At 46.9% G+C, this 18874-nt stretch overlaps 1 protein-coding gene across 2 annotated transcripts in view; it reads left to right on the top strand.

Moving 5' to 3' along the window:
• LOC133542180 (uncharacterized) overlaps window positions 1–18536 on the top strand; it is a 32155-nt gene extending 13619 nt beyond the window's left edge. For both annotated transcript variants that reach the window (XM_061886064.1, XM_061886066.1), the window contains exons 2-5: window positions 275–3996; window positions 4120–4249; window positions 11010–11822; window positions 17533–18536. In XM_061886064.1, coding sequence (XP_061742048.1) covers window positions 714–3996; window positions 4120–4249; window positions 11010–11822; window positions 17533–18025 — 4719 coding nt within the window. In that variant the 5' untranslated portion in view covers window positions 275–713 and the 3' untranslated portion in view covers window positions 18026–18536. The remainder of the gene's footprint in view (window positions 1–274; window positions 3997–4119; window positions 4250–11009; window positions 11823–17532) is intronic.
• The last annotated feature ends 338 nt before the right edge of the window (window positions 18537–18874 follow it).

Raw genomic sequence — 18874 nt, 5'->3', positions numbered from 1 at the left:
GGTGGGAGGAAGCCGGAGTACCCAGAGGGAACCCACGCAGTCACGGGGAGAACATGCAAACTCCACACAGAAAGATACCAAGCCCGGGATTGAACCCAGGTCTCCTAGGACCTTCGTATTGTGAGGCAGACGCACTAACCCCTCTACCACCGTGCTGCCCCACCGCCTTTCAGTCAGAAGAATATATGCCAACAATGACTTCATATTTTCCGATGTCCCTCTTATATGTTTTGTACGCTCTGAAGTGACATTTTCAATTGTTTGTTTTCCACAGATGGATGTTCCTCGTCAACAAACAGAAGATAAGCCAGTCTTCCATCCACTGTGTGCTCTGTGCCTGCCTTTCAAACCTTGAAAAAAAACTCAAGTGGCTCTAATCAGGCGTTCAGAATAGTCCAAAACTATAAATCAACTCATTCCAAGAACATGTAAGGCAATACACATCTTTTGGACCAAAAGAGTGGACAAGAATTCCCTTGTATACCCCGAGAGGAGAAAGCGGCAGAAAATGGATGGATATCCTCCATTATCTGAAAATATTTTTAAAGCTTGTCTTTGAAGAGTGCACCCTTTCATTGATTGATCTTTGATAGCTTTTATAGCTACTGCAAAACTTCTTCAAATCCAAATACACAAACGACTTCACGATTGACCCTTCAAACTTCCCGCGTGTCTCCCATCCACCCTTCCCACTGTCATCCACCCAACAAAACATGGGCAAACCACTGAGCCGGCCAGGCTGTTTCCGGAAGAGCTCCTGTTGCCTGGAGAAACACGGAGTTGGGGACAGAGGAGTGAGAGGGCGAGATGGCATCATGGAAGGGGGATACGGTGATGGCTACGTACCACAGCGTTCCATCTACGACACCATGTGCATTAATCAACAAATAGACAGCCACCACCACCACCACCACCCAGGAGGGTCCACAAGGCGGGATGTTGGGGGTGAGGGGAGTTTTTACTCTGCCAGTGGCTCCCTGAGGGTCAGCACATCCCCAGCTGAGATGTTTGATTCTCAGCCATGCTCTCTAACTCCCAACCCTTCCTTTGTCCGCCGTCTGGATGAAAGGGCCATCTTTGATTCACTGAAACTTGGAGCTCAAGATACTGGTGGCGGAGGCTGCCCTTCACCTGGACATTTCAACCGTTCAGTTTCTCCAGCTGTCTCATCATTCTCAGCGCCAGGAGTGGCATCATCATCCTCGTCTTCGAAGAAGCACTCCCATCACTATCACCATCATCACGGAGACAGCACAAAGAGTAGAGATGGCCGCCACTCCTGGAAAGTTCTCACTCCTCCGAAACACCTGGAGTGTTTGGACATCACTACCAACGAAATGATGGACCGAGGAGGAGGATATTTGAACCCGGCCCACTATTCACATGCTGCAGGCCACTCCTCCTCACTGACATCACCCCTGATATCGCCGTTCTCTGGTTCACCTCTCTCCTCTGGCTACCATACTCCTGTCTTTTTCTCACCCGCCAAACCTCGCCCCAGTCAATCCCAGAGTTTGCGCTGTTCGCCTCCACATGTCCTTCAATCCAGACATTACTCCCAAACACAGAGTCTGAGAATGTCCCCGCCCCAGGAGCTTAGACGGTCCCCTTACCGAGCCCCACTGGTCCAACTGTCGGCTCATGACCTTGAGCTGGACCTGAGGGAGCAAGGTGGATGGGGTCGTAGTGAGCGAGAGCGGGAGTGGGAAAGAGAGCGAGAGAGGGAGATGGAGAGAGGATGGGCACAGCGAGAGTGGGAAAGAGAGAGAGAAAGGGGAAGGTTGGAAAGGGAGCGGGCAAGAGAAAGGGAGAGGAGGGACACATCAACTTTTGGGACCTTCGGGTACGGCCGGCAAGTTCCTTCCGAAAGAGATTCTGTATTTTTAGAATCCGATCAGGTTTTGGACACAACCCCTCTGTTGCTCTCTCAGCCTTCGCCCTCACCAAGTGCTGCCCCGAGAATGGGTACTGGTGCAGTGGGTAGGAGTAGGGCTGGGTCAAAGGTAGGCTCTGATTCCAAAAGTGACAATGGGAATATGGGCCTAGGGTTTGTTGACGGCAAACCTGGCTGTGGAACAAGAACGGTCAGTGGGGGTGAAAGCATGTCTGAGGCTGACATCATGAAAGGTATGCAAGGAAAGCATAACGGGAATTGGAGCAACTATGAAAACGGAAACAAAGCCGGCATTAAAAAGGGGTCTGAAAAAAGAATGGGCTCACAGGTAAAAACAAGAGCTGAAGGAAGGGATTTGGAAGGAAAAGTAGATTGTGGAGTGCAGGTAGAAAATGTGTCAAAAACTGCCAACCGAGAAGGACAACGGGGAGGGTCAAGGTGTGGGGAAAAACTCTTCAGAGGTGTCACCAGACAAGAACCTATTGCTGAGGCTGCACCATCAACTTTTTATGAAGATAGAGTTGTTCCTGGAGATACAAATGTTCATGGAACTGGGTCTGATTTTAAAATGAAGCCAGAGATTAAAACAGGGCCTAAAACTGATAACAGTTCAAGGCTGGAAAATATTGCTCGAACAGAAGCTGAGGGAATAGTTCAAGGGAACAAGGAGTTTAGTTCAGTCCCCTCAACATTGGAACCTCAACTTGAGTTAAAAGTTGCGACTTCACATGAGTCTGAGACAGTCTTAGACATTGGGATAATTCAGGAGAAGGAGACTGAGAGTAACATGGAGACTGCAAATGAAGAGCACAGAAGCACAAATAAAACTCAGGTAAATGTTGAGGTTGGGGAAGAAACTGACGCTGTCCCAGCAGAGCAAGCTCAGAAAAGCCCCGTAGATATCTCCAAAAAAATATCTGGCCATGCCGGAAAGGGATCCAAAAGCCAGAAGTCCAAATCATCTAAATCCAATTCCAGGACTCGACCTGGCACAGCCACTGGGCTGAGACCCGGGGTGCTTAGCCCAAGACTTAGAAAAGGCCTTGCAGACCTAGAGTCAACAAGCCCCGCTGAAGGCATTGAGTCCACCTGGCCTCGTCGCATCATGGTCAGAAAGAGGACAGTTCGGCAGGGTGGTGCAATCCACAACCTCCCAATACTACCCCCACTTCCCTCGGTAATATCTGCCTTGGAGAAACGCCGCCCGCACGCTCATCTTCATTCCCGTCCAGGTCACCACTCGGAAAACCCGCTTATTACAGATCTTACCATTTTTACAGGCCGATGCTCGCTGAAAGAGCCGTCTCATCAAGAACAAGTACAGGGCGCAGTTATAGTGGGAAGAGCCTCCTTGAAGGAGCAGAACTTGGAGCACTGGAGGGTCTACAGAGACCAGGACGAACCCAAGCGATCCAAGAGCAAAGAAAAACAAGGAGAGACCACAAAGGAAAGCACTGACGAGGAGAAGAGAGAGACAGAGCGCATTGGTGAACGTGATAAGATTCTTGATCAAACCAAGGACAAGGCTACTTTCAAAGAAATCGAACAAGACACAATCAAAGTAAACCCGGAAGAAAAAGTCTCAGAAATGGCAGTCATAGAAGAAACTAGAACTATTCAAGATAGACCACAAAAGCAACAGGGCCAAAGATCAGTGGAAGTCACAGTGGAGTTAAAGAAAGAAGAATGTGTGGTGGACATAAGTGACAGAGATACTTTTGGAGAAGAACAAGAGATGGGGAACTGGGATTCTGTACTCGAGATGGTCAACACATTATGGGATGACGGCTGGGATAAAGGAGGAGCGGCAGGAGGCGATACGGACTCTTTATCAGGTTCCCTTCAACGCTGGCCTCTTCTCCGGCCCCCCGTGGGCTTCGGAGGCTCCCACCCCCCCTCCTCCGCAGCCTCTGAGCTCAGCTTGACAGAGTTAGAGCGCAGAGCGAGAGAGCTGGATACCGACTTGGAGCACCTGGACCTGTCTCAGACCCACACAGACAGCCCAGATTTGTACCAAACACAGATGGAGTCTCAAAAGGAGCCCGCTGACATCTACCAAACACACCCTGTGCCGCAAAGAGAGAAAGGGGCTCTTTTACCAGGTAGGTAAACAGGTTTTGTTTAATCCGGTATCTTTAGGACCTAAAATTTAGTGCAATATTGTGGTTGACCACAGTTCAACATGTTGTTGGTGTTAACAAAAACGTGTTTCTGCTGTTACTCAGGTGTGGGGAGCAGGTTCCTGGTCAATTTGGAGCTCAGCTCCAAAGTCCCTTTGCCTGCCGCTGATGCAGACAAGGACCCCGTGGGATGGTCAACTACATCTTCCACTGGGACTTTGACTGTTGGCACAAGGTCAGTGTCTGAGGGGGAAAGTTTTAGGGTTGTCCCCATACCAATATTTTGGTACCGATACCAAATGCGTTTCGATACTTTTTTTAAAAAGGGGACCACAAAAAAAGTCGTTATTGTCTTCATTGGAATAAAAAATCTTAGGGTAGACGAAACATATGTTAGTCCTTAAAAATAAGGACTAAATTAATCAATCAACAATCAATGTTTACTTATATAGCCCTAAATCACTAGTGTCTCAAAGGGCTGCACAAACCACCACGACATCCTCGGTAGGCCCACATAAGGGCAAGGAAAACTCACACCCAGTGGGACGTCGGTGACAATAATGACTATGAGAACCTTGGAGAGGAGGAAAGCAATGGATGTCGAGCGGGTCTAACATGATACTGTGAAAGTTCAATCCATAATAGATCCAACACAGTCGCGAGAGTCCAGTCCAAAGCGGATCCAACATAGCAGCGAGAGTCCCGTTCACAGCGGAGCCAGCAGGAAACCATCACAAGCGGAGGCGGATCAGTAGCGCAGAGATGTCCCCAGCCGATACACAGGCAAGCAGTACATGGCCACCGGATCGGACCGGACCCCCTCCACAAGGGAGAGTGGGACATAGAAGAAAAAGAAAAGAAACGGCAGATCAACTGGTCTAAAAAGGGAGTCTATTTAAAGTGTTTTAAGGTGAGACTTAAATGCTTCTACTGAGGTGGCATCTCGAACTGATACCGGGAGGTAAATACTAGACAACTTGTATTTTAGTAGTAAGTACACAAACAAAGACTCCTCATTAGTCTGCTGACATATGCAGTAACATATTGTGTCCTTTATACACCTAATATTCTGTACACATTATGATGTAGATCAGGGGTCGGGAACCTTTTTGGCTGAGAGAGCCATGAAAGCCAAATATTTCAAAATGTATTTCCGCGAGAGCCGTAAAATATTTTTTAAACACTGAATACAACTAAATGCGTGCATTTTCAAGTAAGACCTGTCATGTCTTTCTGATCATGTTCTGTTTAGTTGTGTTCTGTTTTGTTTTTGACTCCATTAGTTCCTGTTTTTGCACACCCTGGTTTGTTTTTGTTTCCATGACTACCAATCAATTCACCTGTTTTCACGACTCACCCACCTGATTTACTTGATCTCATGTACCTGTTCTCAATCACCACATCACCATTTAAGCCTGCAGTTGCCAGGCAGTCAGCCTGGCGACATCACCTTCTACTCACCCTCTATCACCTCCCAAACACCTATGTCATCCATGCCGATGATCCATGCTCTTTCTCGGTCCAAGTAAGTTTTTCATGCCACAGTTTGTAAGTTTTAGTTTATGTTCATAGTTTTCCCATTGTGCAAGTTTTAGTTTTCATAGCCAAGTTTTTAACCTCCACTGAGAGCGCCTTTTGTTTACACCCTTTGTTTTTGTAATATTTTTGACTTAAGATTAAAGATGTCATTAACTTCCCGCCATGTCCGTTCCAATCTCTTTGCACCACGGGAAAATAAACCACACCATAGTCCAGGTCTTGACAAGACCAACATTTTTAGACTATAATAAGTCTCTTATTCTTTTTAATAACATTGTTATTCTAAATTTAACTAATAATAAATATAATACTTCTTGCCATTAATGCAACATCTTGGACAGGTGCGATAGAAAATGGGTAATTGGATTAAAATGCATGAGAATGTTTTGTATTTTGAACGTTATTTTTAACACTGCGATTACCAGCGGAATTATTAATTACTTATCGTGTTAAGCAATGTCAGCTAAGATTTATCTGAGAGTAGTCATCAAAAGAGCCACATCTGGCTCTAGAGCCATAGGTTCCCTACCCCTGCTGTAGAGGTTGCCCTCGAGTGGGTTCTTCAGACCACCACACACTGCCAGTAGAGCCCGGAATTCAGGGTATTGCACTGTTTTATTTTCATAAATGTGCAGAGGCTTTTGCTTCCCAGCAAAATGTCTTTCTCTCCCGCTCCAACTTTGTGTCTCATTCCGGCTGCTGCTAATAAAGGCGACAGGTGATTGGTTAACAAGGCCCACCTGGGCCATCTACGCACCTGTCGTTGTCTTCGAGGTCGGTCCTGGCACACCCCGTTCCGCAACAGGCCCGTAGGCCACGCCCTCTCCACAATGGAGTATTAATCTATGTCTTTATTTACTGTTAATATCTGCTTATTTTCTGTTTTAACATGTTCTACCTACACTTCTGTTAAAATGTAATAGTCACTTATTCTTCTCTTCTTTGATGCTTTACATTAGTTTTGGATGATACCACACATTATCGATCCGATACCAAGTCGTTACAGGATCATACATTGGTCATATTCAAAGTCTTCATATGCCCAGGGACATATTTACTGACTTTATAAACATAATATACATTTTAAAAAGAGGAAAAAAGATTTTGTGACGATATAAAATATCAATGTAATCATAGTAGTATCGACCAGAGACACTCCTATATTTGGTATCATTACAGTGGATGTCATGTGTAGATCCACCCAGGGCATTTGTTTACATTGTGATGCCGGTGAGCTATTGTATCGTCCTACGGTGTGTAGTGAAACATGTTTAGCTATTCCTCCTCCTCCTCCAGTGATAATGATACTTGGAAGAAACTTACTTTATTTGTATTAAAGTAACTCTTCCTGAGGGTGTTTCAGTGTTATAACTTCATCTTTATCTTTACTTTTTACATCAAAATGCGTCTATTCTCCCTTTTCTTTCGACACACTGTGTCTGTTTGTAAATACTCTGTGTGTGTGCGCTGCCGAACATGCTCTTCTGTAAAAATAGCATATAAGGATTTGCAAATTCTTTTCAACTAATATTCAATTGAATAGACTGCAATGACAAGATATTTAACGTTCGAACTGGTAAACTTTGTTATTTTTTTGCAAATATTAGCTCACTTGGAATTTGATGCCACCAACATGTGACAAAGAAGTTGGGAAAGGTGGCAATAAATACTGATAAAGTTGAGGAATGCTCATCAAACACTTATTTGGAACATCCCACAGGTGAACAGGCTAATTGGAAACAGGTGGGAGCCATGATTGGGTATAAAAGCAGCTTCCATGAAATGCTCAGTCGTTCACAAACAAGGACGGGGCGAGGGTCACCACTTTGTCAACAAATGCCTGAGCAAATTGTTTAAGAACAACATTTCTCAAGCAGCTATTGCAAGGAATTTAGGGATTTCACCATCTACGCTCCGTAATATCATCCAAAGGTTCAGAGAATCTGGAGAAATCACTGCACATAAGCCATGATATTATGCACCTTGGATCCCTCAGGCGGTACTGCATCAAAAAGTGACATCAATGTGTAAAGGAAATCACCACATGGGCTCAGGAACACTTCAGAAAACCACTGTCAGTAACTACAGTTGGTCGCTACATCTGTAAGTGCAAGTTAAAACTAAAACCATCTTCTTCCGTTTATCGGAGGTGGGGTCACGGGGGCAGCAGCCTAAGCAGAGATGCCCAGACTTCCCTCTCCCCAGCATACTTGGTCCAGCTCCTCCCGGGGGATCCCGAGGCATTCCCAGGCCAGCCGGGAGACATAGTCTTCCCATGGGAGACATAGTCTGCCCATGACCTCCTACCGGTCGGACGTGCCCTAAACACCTCCTTAGGCGTTCGGGTGGCATCCTGACCAGATGCCCGAACCACCTCATCTGGCTCCTCTCCATGTGGAGGAGCAGCGGCTTTACTTTGAGTTCCTCCCGGATGACAGAGCTTCTCACCCTATCTCTAAGGGAGAGACCCGGACACTCATTTGGGCCGCTTGTACCCGTGATCTTATCCTTTCGGTCATGACCCAAAGCTCATGACCATAGGTGAGGATGGGAACGTAGATCGAGCGGTAAATTGAGAGCTTTGCCTTCCGGCTCAGCTCCTTCTTCACCACAACAGAGCGATACAGCGTCCGCATTACTGAAGACGCCCTCACTCGTGAACAAGACTCCGAGGTACTTCAATTTCTCCACTTGGGGCAAGTTAAAACTGTACTATGCAAAGCTAACGCCATTCGTCAACAACACCCGGAAACACCATTGGCTTCGCTAGACCTGAGCTCATCTAAGATGAACCGATGCAAAGTGGAAAAGTGTTCTGTGGTCTGACAAGTCCAGATTCCAATTTTTTTTTGGGAAACTGTGGACGCCATGTCCTCCGGAAAGAGGAGGACATGGAGGAGGAAAGAACCATCTGGACTATTCTTGGCACAAAGTTGAAAAGCCAGCATGTGTGATGGTATGGGGGTGCATTAGTGCCCAAGGCATGGGTAACTCACACATCTGTGAAAGCACCATTAATGCTGAAAGGTACATACAGCTTTTGGAACCACATATGTTGTCATCCAAGCAACGTTATCATGGACGCCCCTGCTTATTTCAGCAAGACAATGCCAAGCCACGTGTTACAACAGTGTGGCTTCATAGTAAAGGAGAGCAGCTTCTCAGTGTGAACATGAAACATCTTGTCTTTGCAGTCCATTGAATTGAACATAAGTTGAAAAGGATTTACAAATCATTGTATTTTCTCAATGTTTTGGGGGTTTGTACAAGATGTATAAAAGTGGCCCCCGCGTCCATCCAGTTTTATGTACGCGGTTGGAGAGTTCAAAGTGTGCTTCCAACTGACATAAGTCTACAGTAATAATGAATTAAGCTACATACCATGTTTCCATATGAGTTGGGAAATTGTGTTAGATGTAAATATAAACAGAATACAATGATTTGCAAATCCTTTTCAAGCCATATTCAGTTGAATATGCTACAAAGACAACATATTCGATGTTCAAACTCATAAACTTTATTTTTTTTGCAATTAATAATTAACTTAGAATTTCATGGCTGCAACACGTGTGAAAGTAGTTGGGAAAGGGCATGTTCACCACTGTGTTACATCACCTTTTCTTTTAACAACACTCAATAAACGTTTGGGAACTGAGGAAACTAATTGTTGAAGCTTTGAAAGTGGAATTCTTTCCCATTCTTGTTTTATGTAGAGCTTCAGTCGTTCAACAGTCCGGGGTCTCCGCTGTCGTATTTTACACTTCATAATGCGCCACACATTTTCCATGGGAGACAGGTCTGGACTGCAGGCGGGCCAGGAAAGTACCCGCACTCTTTTTTTTACAAAGCCACGCTGTTGTAACACGTGGCTTGGCATTGTCTTGCTGAAATAAGCAGGGGCGTCCATGATAACCTTGCTTGGATGACAACATATGTTATTCCAAAACCTGTATGTACCTTTCAGCATTAATGGTGCCTTCACAGATGTGTGAGTTACCCATGCCTTGGGCACTAATGCACCCCCATACCATCACACATGCTGGCTTTTGAACTTTGTGCCTATAACGATCCGGATGGTTATTTTCCTCTTTGTTCCGGAGGACACCACGTCCATCCATCCATCCATTTTCTACCGCTTAGTCCCTTTTGGGGTCGCGGGGGGCGCTGGCGCCTATCTCAGCTACAATCGGGCGTAAGGCGGGGTACACCCTGGACACGTCGCTACCTCATCGCAGGGCCAACACAGACAGACAGACAACATTCACACTCACATTCACACACTAGGGCCAATTTAGTGTTGCCAATCAACCTATCCTCAGGTGCATGTCTTTGGAAGTGGGAGGAAGCCGGAGTACCCGGAGGGAACCCACGCATTCACGGGGAGAACATGCAAACTCCACACAGAAAGACCCCGAGCCTGGATTTGAACCCAGGACTGCAGGAACTTCGTATTGTGAGGCAGACGCACTAACCCCTCTCCCACCGTGAAGCCCTCTGTTTCCAAATATAATTTGAAATGTGGACTCGTCAGACCACAGAACACTTTTCCACTTTGCATCAGTCCATCTTAGATGATCTCGGGCCCAGCCAAGCCGGCGGCGTTCCTTGGTGTTGTTGATGAATGGGTTTCGCTTTGCATAGTAGAGTTTTAACTTGCACTTACAGATGTAGCGACCAGCTGTAGTTACTGACAGTGGTTTTATGAAGTGTTCCTGAGCCCATGTGGTGATATCCTTTACACACTGATGTCGGTTTTTGATCCCATACCGCCTGAGGGTTCAAAGGTCCGTAATGTCATCGCTTACGTGCAGTGGTTTCTCCAGATTCTCTGAACCTTTTGATGATTTTACAAACCGTAGATGGTAAAATCCTTAAATTCCTTGCAATGGTTCGTTGAGAAATGTTGTTCTAAAACTGTTCCACGATTTGCTTACAAAGTGGTGACCCTCGCCCCATCCTTGTTTGTGAATTACTTAGCATTTCATGGGAGCTGCTTTTATACCCAATCATGGCACCCACCTGTTCCCAATTAGCCTGCACACCTGTGGGATGTTCCAAATAAGTGTTTGATGAGCATTCCTCAACTTTATCAGTATTTATTGCCACTTTTCCCAACTTCTTTGTCAAGTGTTGCTGGCATCAAATTCTAAAGTTAATGATTATTTGCACACACAAAAAAGTTTATGAGTTTGAACATCAAATATGTTGTCTTTGTAGCATATTCAACTGAATATGGGTTTATATTCCGTTTATATTTACATCGAACATAATTTCCCAACTCATATGGAAACGGGGTTTGTGCTAATTACTTTCAAATTGAATCAGAATTTCTGGGTTCATTTGGGGACCAAACAGAGTTACAGTAAACACCAAAACTATTGACGGGCGTGGATCCCAAAAAGTAGGTCAGCCCAAGCGTGAAAACAAGGCATCAAGTAATGTTTCCTCTCTTCCAGCCCCAATAAAGAGGACAGCTCTCCAGACTCCAACCTAACTCTGGAATCGGACTCCAGCGGCATTTTCCTGTCGTCCAATCAGAGCCAGGACGAAGGCGGCTCCGACAGCGACCAGCCAATCAGCGGCTCCGACCTGGGCAGCAGCAGCACCTCCCTGGAGAAGGACGGCGACGAAGGGGGTCTGAAGGAATGGGGCAGGGAGGAGAGCGCTGAGCTCCAGTGGTGCTACCCCTCGCTCCTCCACACCTCGCCAAAGGAAGACCTCCAAACAAACCCTGAGAGGGAAGGGGATGCCCGCGGCACAGGAGGGGACGGCAACAAGTGGAGGGACGGTAGAACGGTCTCAACTTACCAGGCCACACTGGACACGGTTGGGAGTGTTTCTCACCGGCCGACAAGAAAGGTGAGCATCATGGCGGATGACCCACTTCTTCCTCCTACTCCCTCCAAGCAGCCCATGAAACACCTCCTGGATCAGTACCACAAGCCCGTCCGAAGCTCAGGACTGGACTGCGGGGACATTGATCCGTTCGCCCAACCGGATAACTTTGTTTACCTCGCCGTGTCCGAAAGACCACATGGGGAGCTCCCCACGGTCACGGGCTTTCCTGCCCACGAGATCCTGCGCCAACACTTTGACAACAAGAAGGCACCCTTGGAGTCGTCCATCTTGGAACCGGACGCCAAGACTTCTCACTTGGTGCCCTATAAACCGGAGGAGGGAGACTTTTTGTGCACGGATAGCTTCGTATACCTGGCTGCTCCGGACTGCCTGCTCCTGGGGCCTGAAGGATCCACGTCGTACAGTGGCAGGTATGTTCCAGAGTCTACCGATGATTGGCACACAGACTAGGTGTGCTGAAAATGACCATGGAGCGGTTTAGCTCGGTTGGTAGAGCGGCCGTGCCAGCAACTTGAGGGTTGCAGGTTCGATTCCCGCTTCCGCCTTCCTAGTCACTGCCGTTGTGTCCTTGGGCAAGACACTTTACCCACCTGCTCCCAGTGCCACCCACACTGGTTTGAATGTAACTTAGATATTGGGTTTCACTATGTAAAATTTCTAGGCGCAGTTGAGGGGTTCCGGTTTGGTGACCGCAGGATTAGGTCTCTGCTTTTTGCAGATGATGTGGTCCTGATGGCTTCATCTGACCGGCATCTTCAGCTCTTACTGGATCGGTTTGCAGCCGAGTGTGAAGCGACCGGAATGAGAATCAGCACCTCCAAGTCCGAGTCTATGGTTCTCGCCCGGAAAAGGGCGGAATGCCGTCTCCGGGTTGGGGAGGAGACCCTGCCCCAAGTGGAGGAGTTCAAGTACCTCGGAGTCTTCTTCACGAGTGAGGGAAGAGTGGATCGTGAGATCGACAGGCGGATCGGTGCGGCGTCTTCAGTAATGCGGACGTTGTACCGATCCGTTGTGGTGAAGAAGGAGCTGAGCCGGAAGGCAAAGCTCTCAATTTACCGCTCGATCTACGTTCCCATCCTCACCTATGGTCATGAGCTTTGGGTCATGACCGAAAGGACAAGATCACGGGTACAAGCGGCCCAAATGAGTTTCCTCCGCCGTGTGGTGGGTCTCTCCCTTAGAGATAGGGTGAGAAGCTCTGCCATCCGGGAGGAACTCAAAGTAAAGCCGCTGCTCCTTCACATCGAGAGGAGCCAGATGAGGTGGTTCGGGCATCTGGTCAGGATGCCACCCGAACGCCTCCCTAGGGAGGTGTTTAGGGCACGTCCAACCGGTAGGAGGCCACGGGGAAGACCCAGGACACGTTGGGAAGACTATGTCTCCCGGCTGGCCTGGGAACGCCTCGGGATCCCCCGGGAAGAGCTAGACGAAGTGGTTGGGGAGAGGGAAGTCTGGGTTTCCCTGCTTAGGCTGTTGCCCCCGCGACCCGACCTCGGATAAGCGGAAGATGATGGATGGATGGATATGTAAAGCGCTTTGAGTCACTAGAGAAAAAGCGCTATATAAATATATTTGACCCATCCCCCTTGATCCACCCCCTGGGAGGTGAGGGGAGCAGTGAGCAGCAACAGCACTTGGGAGTCATTTTGGTGATTGAACCCCCCAATTCCAACCCTTGACTCTGAGTGCCAAGCCAAGCAGGGCAGTAATGGCTCACATTTTTATAGTCTTTGGTGTGACTCTACCAGGCCAAACCAGTGCATGGTGGTCTTCCGTTTTGTACATGTTAGATTTATTACATGTTTTTAGGGACCCAATGTCCCTTTGGGACAGAGGACCCTATTGTATTTCTAAGGTTTTATTATTATTATACCGCCGCCTCTTTGAGCTGTAATTGAACTCACCAAATTTAACACACAAATCAGGACTGGCATCTAAAAAACCAAAACCCAAAACTCAAAATGGCGCTCTAGCGCCCCCTAGGAAAAAACACAGACAAAACTGCTTGTAACTTCCGTTAGGAATGTCGTAGAGACATGAAACAAAAACTTCTATGTAGGTCTGACTTAGACCGAGATTTCATACACTGACCTCCTTCAGCAAAAATCAACAGGAAGTTGGCAAAAACCCCTTCAAAACAAAAGTTGCCTAAAAAAGTTCATTTTAGCCTCTTTGAGCTGTAATTTGACCCCCTTAAAATGCTTCAAAACTCACCAAACCGGACACACACATCAGTACCCAAAACTCAAAATTGCGCTCTAGCGCCCCCTAGGAATAAAACCCAGACAAAAATGCTCCTAGGAAGAAAACACAGACAAAACTGCTCGTAACTTCCAGTAGAAATGTCGTAGGGACATGAAACAAAAACCTCTATGTAGGTCTCACTTAGACCTACATTTCATTCATTGACATCAACGGGAAGTTGGCAATTACCCCCTTCACCTTTTTTCAAACATTATCTCCTCTGAGCGCGTGTGTTGTGTCGGCTTCAAACTCGCACAGGAAAGAGATTGAACCCTTCTGATTAAAAGTTGCGCAAAAACTTTTTCTAACTGCCCCGGTTCTAATTTTACGAGCCTTCAAAGAACCGCTGCGCTGATGCTGCTGCGCTGCTGCCGTCTCATGATGGCCGCTTAAAAGCAGGAAGCACCAGCGTGACCACACAATGCAGAGAAGGTAGGTAATGTGCGGGTAAATATATGTTGACTGGGTGAAAGAAGGAGGCCCCAGTTTGACCACACAATGCAGAGAAGGTAGGTACTGTGTGGGTAAAGATATGTTGTCTGGGTGAATGAAGGAGGCACCAGTTTGACTCCAGGATACAGAGTAGGTAGGTAATGTGCAGGTAAAGATATGTTGACTGGGTGAATGAAGGAGGCACCAGTTTGACTCCAGGATACAGAGTAGGTAGGTAATGTGCAGGTAAAGATATGTTGTCTGGATGATGGTAGGAAGCACCAGCGTGTATGGGTGAAAGAAAGAAGGACCAGTGTGACCCCAGGATGCAGGGAAGGTAGGTAATGTGCAGGTAAAGATATGTTAAATGGGTAAAGGCAGGAAACACCAACAAAAGTCGGTCCCGTCCATCACTGCTTGCATCTTTAATCCCTTCTTGAATTCTTAATAGAAAGAATACTGCAAGACTTTCAGGGTTTATTTCTATCACTGAGGAGTCTCCGCAAATGGTTTGATACACCGAGAAACATAAACGTGGACTGGTCTTAAAGAGGAACTGCACTTTTTTTTGTGGGGGGGGGATTTGCCTATCGTTGGCAATCCTTTTAAGAGAAAAGAAAACAAAAGTTACAACTCGGTGGCCCAGTGGTTAGAGTGTCCGCCCCCAACCAGTAGGTTGTGAGTTCAAACCCCGGCCGAGTCATAAAAAAGACTATAAAAATGGGAGCCATTACCTCCCTCCTTGACACTCAGCATCAAGGGTTGGCATTGGGGGTTAAATCACCAAAAATATTCTTGGGCGTTGCCACTGCTGCTACCCACTGCTCCCCTCACCTCCCAGAGGGTGAACAAGGGGATGGGTCAAATGCAGAGGACAAATTTCTCCACATGTAGTATGTGTATTACAATCATTGGTACTGTAACTTTATTTATTTTGCATTCTAACTGGTAATAGTCGCCTGGTCCTAGGTGGCTAGCAATGCAGCTTACGGGAGCAATCCGACCTATTTGATGTGCTACATGTGTCATGATCGATATTACAGGGACTCACTCGATTTTTGGGTATAAAATCGACTTTCCAGTTGATTTTGGCTAAGCACTCCATTTATGTCAGCAGAGCTTGGCTCCAATTTCCACATTCGCAGAGTAAAGTCACACAGACCCTGTTTTAGTCCCGTAACCTGAATAATAACAAAACTGTATGGTACGAGCGAACACTGAGGAACTCTTTTCCTAGCGTAGCAACACATCTTCTTGCCACGGCATGCTACGGCATTAGCCGTAAGCTGGCTTGTTCGTCAGTGGCTGAATGGCTTTCCAGTTGATTTTGGGTAAGCATTCCATTTATGTCAGCAGAGCTTGGCTCCAATTTCCATGTCTGCAGCGTAAATTCACGCCGATCCTCACTCTCTTGGCTTCCATCGTTTCACCCTCTGTATTTTCAGCTTCAAAAATAGTAAGTTGTGAATCCTTACTCATCCAGATATAGTCTTCTATGGTGTCTGTTACCAAGTCTGCCATAGTTAGAACATGCGCACATTTGTTGCCGGAAGTAGGAAGTGTGCTGCTATGGTAGGCTGAAAGAGGTAGTTGCAATCGGGAAGCGGGCCCCAAAGACTGTCAACAGGGACGAAGTGTCACGTCTATGGGATCATGTTTTGTTTTGGTCATGTTCGGTTTTGTTTTTTGGACACTCAGTTCCTGTTCCTGCACTTCCTTGTTCGCTTTGTTACCATGCCAACTCATTAGTTTTCACCTTGTCCTCATGTAACACCTGTTTGCAATTATCATGTCCATTATTTAAACCGGAAGTTGCCAGGAAGTCAGCCTGGCGACTTTACCCCTACTCCCTTCATGCATGCCTGCTAATCACTCTGTCCATTGTTTCCCTCCTGCTCATGCCACGTAAGTTTTTGGGTTCTTTATGTCACAGTTGTTGAGTTTGTTGTTTTTTTTGTCTATAGTCATGCCATAGTGCTAGTTTTGTTTTTTAATCAGTTTGTTCTCCGCCATTGTGCGCGCCTTTTGTTTGCCTTTTTTTGTTACAGTGTTAAAAACACTCACGTCTTGCTCGTGCCAACTTTCCTTTGCCTTGGTAAAACCTGTTTGCAATTTTTCATGTCTATTATTTAAACCGGAAGTTGCCAGGAAGTCAGCCTGGCGACTTTACCCCTACTCCCTTCATGCTTGCCTGCTAATCACTCCGTCCATTGTTTCCCTCCTGCTCATGCCACGTAAGTTTTTGGGTTCTTTATGTCACAGTTGTTGAGTTTTTTGTTTTTTTTGTCTATAGTCATGCCATAGTGCTAGTTTTGTTTTCTAGTCAATTTTGTTCTCCGCCATTGTGCGCGCCTTTTGTTTGCCTGTTTTTGTTACAGTGTTAAAAACACTCACGTCTTGCTCGTGCCAACTTTCCTTTGCCTTGGTAAAACCTGTTTGCAATTATCATGTCTATTATTTAAACCGGAAGTTGCCAGGAGGTCAGCCTGGCGACTTTACCCCTACTCCCTTCATGCATGCCTGCTAATCACTAAGTCCATTCTTTCCCTCCTGCTCATGCCACGTAAGTTTTTGGGTTCTTTATGTCACAGTTGTTGAGTTTTTTGTTTTTTTTGTCTATAGTCATGCCATAGTGCTAGTTTTGTTTTTTAGTCAGTTTGTTCTCCGCCATTGTGCACGCCTTTTTTTGTTATAGTGTTAAAAACACTCACGTCTTGCTCGTGCCAACTTTCCTTTGCCTTGGTAAAACCTGTTTGCAATTATCATGTCTATTATTTAAACCGGAAGTTGCCAGGAGGTCAGCCTGGCGACTTTACCCCTACTCCCTTCATGCATGCCTGCTAATCACTCTGTCCATTGTTTCCCTCCTGCTCATGCCACGTAAGTTTTTGGGTTTTTTATGTCACAGTTGTTGAGTTTTTTTTTATTTTTTTGTCTATAGTCATGCCATAGTGCTAGTTTTGTTTTCTAGTCAATTTTGTTCTCCGCCATTGTGCGCGCCTTTTGTTTGCCTTTTTTTGTTATAGTGTTAAAAACACTCACGTCTTGCTCGTGCCAATTTTCCTTTGCCTTGGTAAAACAATCCAAACCCCAAAGTCCACGGTTTGACACAAAGGAGCCTACCAACTATCCCACACCTGGGACGCAGTCCTGCAGGGCCGCCCCCGGCCATTTGGTAGACATCCAGGCCCCCGGTACACGCCAGGGGGTACACCCCCATCCCACCACTTCAGGTGGGGACCAGGGATCTGGGGCTGGAAAAGGTTGGTGACCACTGCCTCTCCTGGTTGCGCTGCCGTTTCTTTCCACAGTCCAAAACATGCATGTCCGGTTTATTGGACAGACTCTAAAATTGCCCTTTAAACAGATGGATCAGGATGACTTCAACGGAACTTTGGTACATGAACTGAAAACATTTATACTTTATCTGTATCCATTTCTTAGGGAGTCAGACTCTGAAAGTTCAGACTCTGGTCCTGTCGACGAGTCAGTACTGGGTTGCGGTGCGGTGGCAGGAGACAGCGACTGGGACTCGGACATGTCTGACTCGGATCCCCGTCGCCCCTCCAGAGTCGCCGCCGCCGCCGGGCTTAAACCCGTCGGAGAGGCGCCGGCAGAACCACGTTGGGACTCCTTTGACGAAAACACAGAACCTCAAGTCGAGGGGATGGCGTCGTCCCAAGCTACGGCGACACCGGCCAGTCAGGCGTCGACAGAGACCTCGTTGACCACCGCGGAGCTCTCGTCGACCACCAAGAAGGTCACGTGGCAGTTCAAACCCGCCCAGAGGTCTGTCTGCACGGGCAGCCGGAAGGAGAAGGATGGTCCGTCGTCCGCGGCGAGGATGACTGAACTCGGTGGAAGCGGGGAACACAGACCTCCCCGTTCCTGCTCATCGCCTTCATCAACATCCTCATCGTCCTCTTCATCCGGCTAGGACTCGGGTTTCTGGCGGGAGCTTTTCAACGCCTCAGCCGAGTTGCTTCCAAAAAAAACTGATACCTTCTTCAAGTTTCTCCGGCTTAAAACAATCATGAATGTTTTGAATCGCGTACCTAGCTTGTGCCATTGCCACGCGACGCTGTAAAAAAGCTAACTATATACGATTTGTTGGGGACATTCCACACCCGAGGGCCGCACACTGAAACATTTAAAGATCCTAGAACCAAACCAAAGTAGGTCACGGTACGCTTGGCTATTTGAGGAAAACGTAGACATCTCCGCTTTATGTTGCATGTGGCAAAGCAGACATTGGTTGGTTGGGGTGCAAACGTACCCCATTATCTAGCTTTGGTGCATACCTCAATTTTAGGGTCATGGTTTGGTTTATTTTCTAGAAAGCTACTTAATTTCCTGGAAAAAGCTTCAATGAAACTGCTGGTAAACACTGTGGAGGGGGGGTGTGGTCTGCGGGCCTGCAGCCAGGTGGGATGTGCCCAGGACCATCCTCGAAATCAGCGACAGGTGCGTAGATGGCCCACCTGGGCCTTGTTATCTAATCGCCTGTCGCTTTGTAGAAGCAGCAACCGGGAGGAGAGACCTTGTTGGAGCTGGGAGAGACCGAGAGCACGACAAACATTCACAAAAAGACTTGTTTGGAAAAAATAAAACTCTCTTGTAACTCTAAAACAAATTAAATAAATAGATGGCCCACCCGCGTTGGGCGCCAAATTGTGGACGTTGCCTTCCAGTGGGTCCTCCAGGCCATTTCCAGGCGAGCCCGTTTCATTGTTGCAAGACAATGAAACAAGTCTTTTTGTGATTGTGATTTTGTGGGGACGGCGTG

The sequence above is a fragment of the Nerophis ophidion genome, linkage group LG24 (assembly GCF_033978795.1).
Source record: "Nerophis ophidion isolate RoL-2023_Sa linkage group LG24, RoL_Noph_v1.0, whole genome shotgun sequence".
NCBI lineage: Eukaryota > Metazoa > Chordata > Actinopteri > Syngnathiformes > Syngnathidae > Nerophis > Nerophis ophidion.
This window is presented reverse-complemented; position numbering and strand designations above follow the sequence as displayed.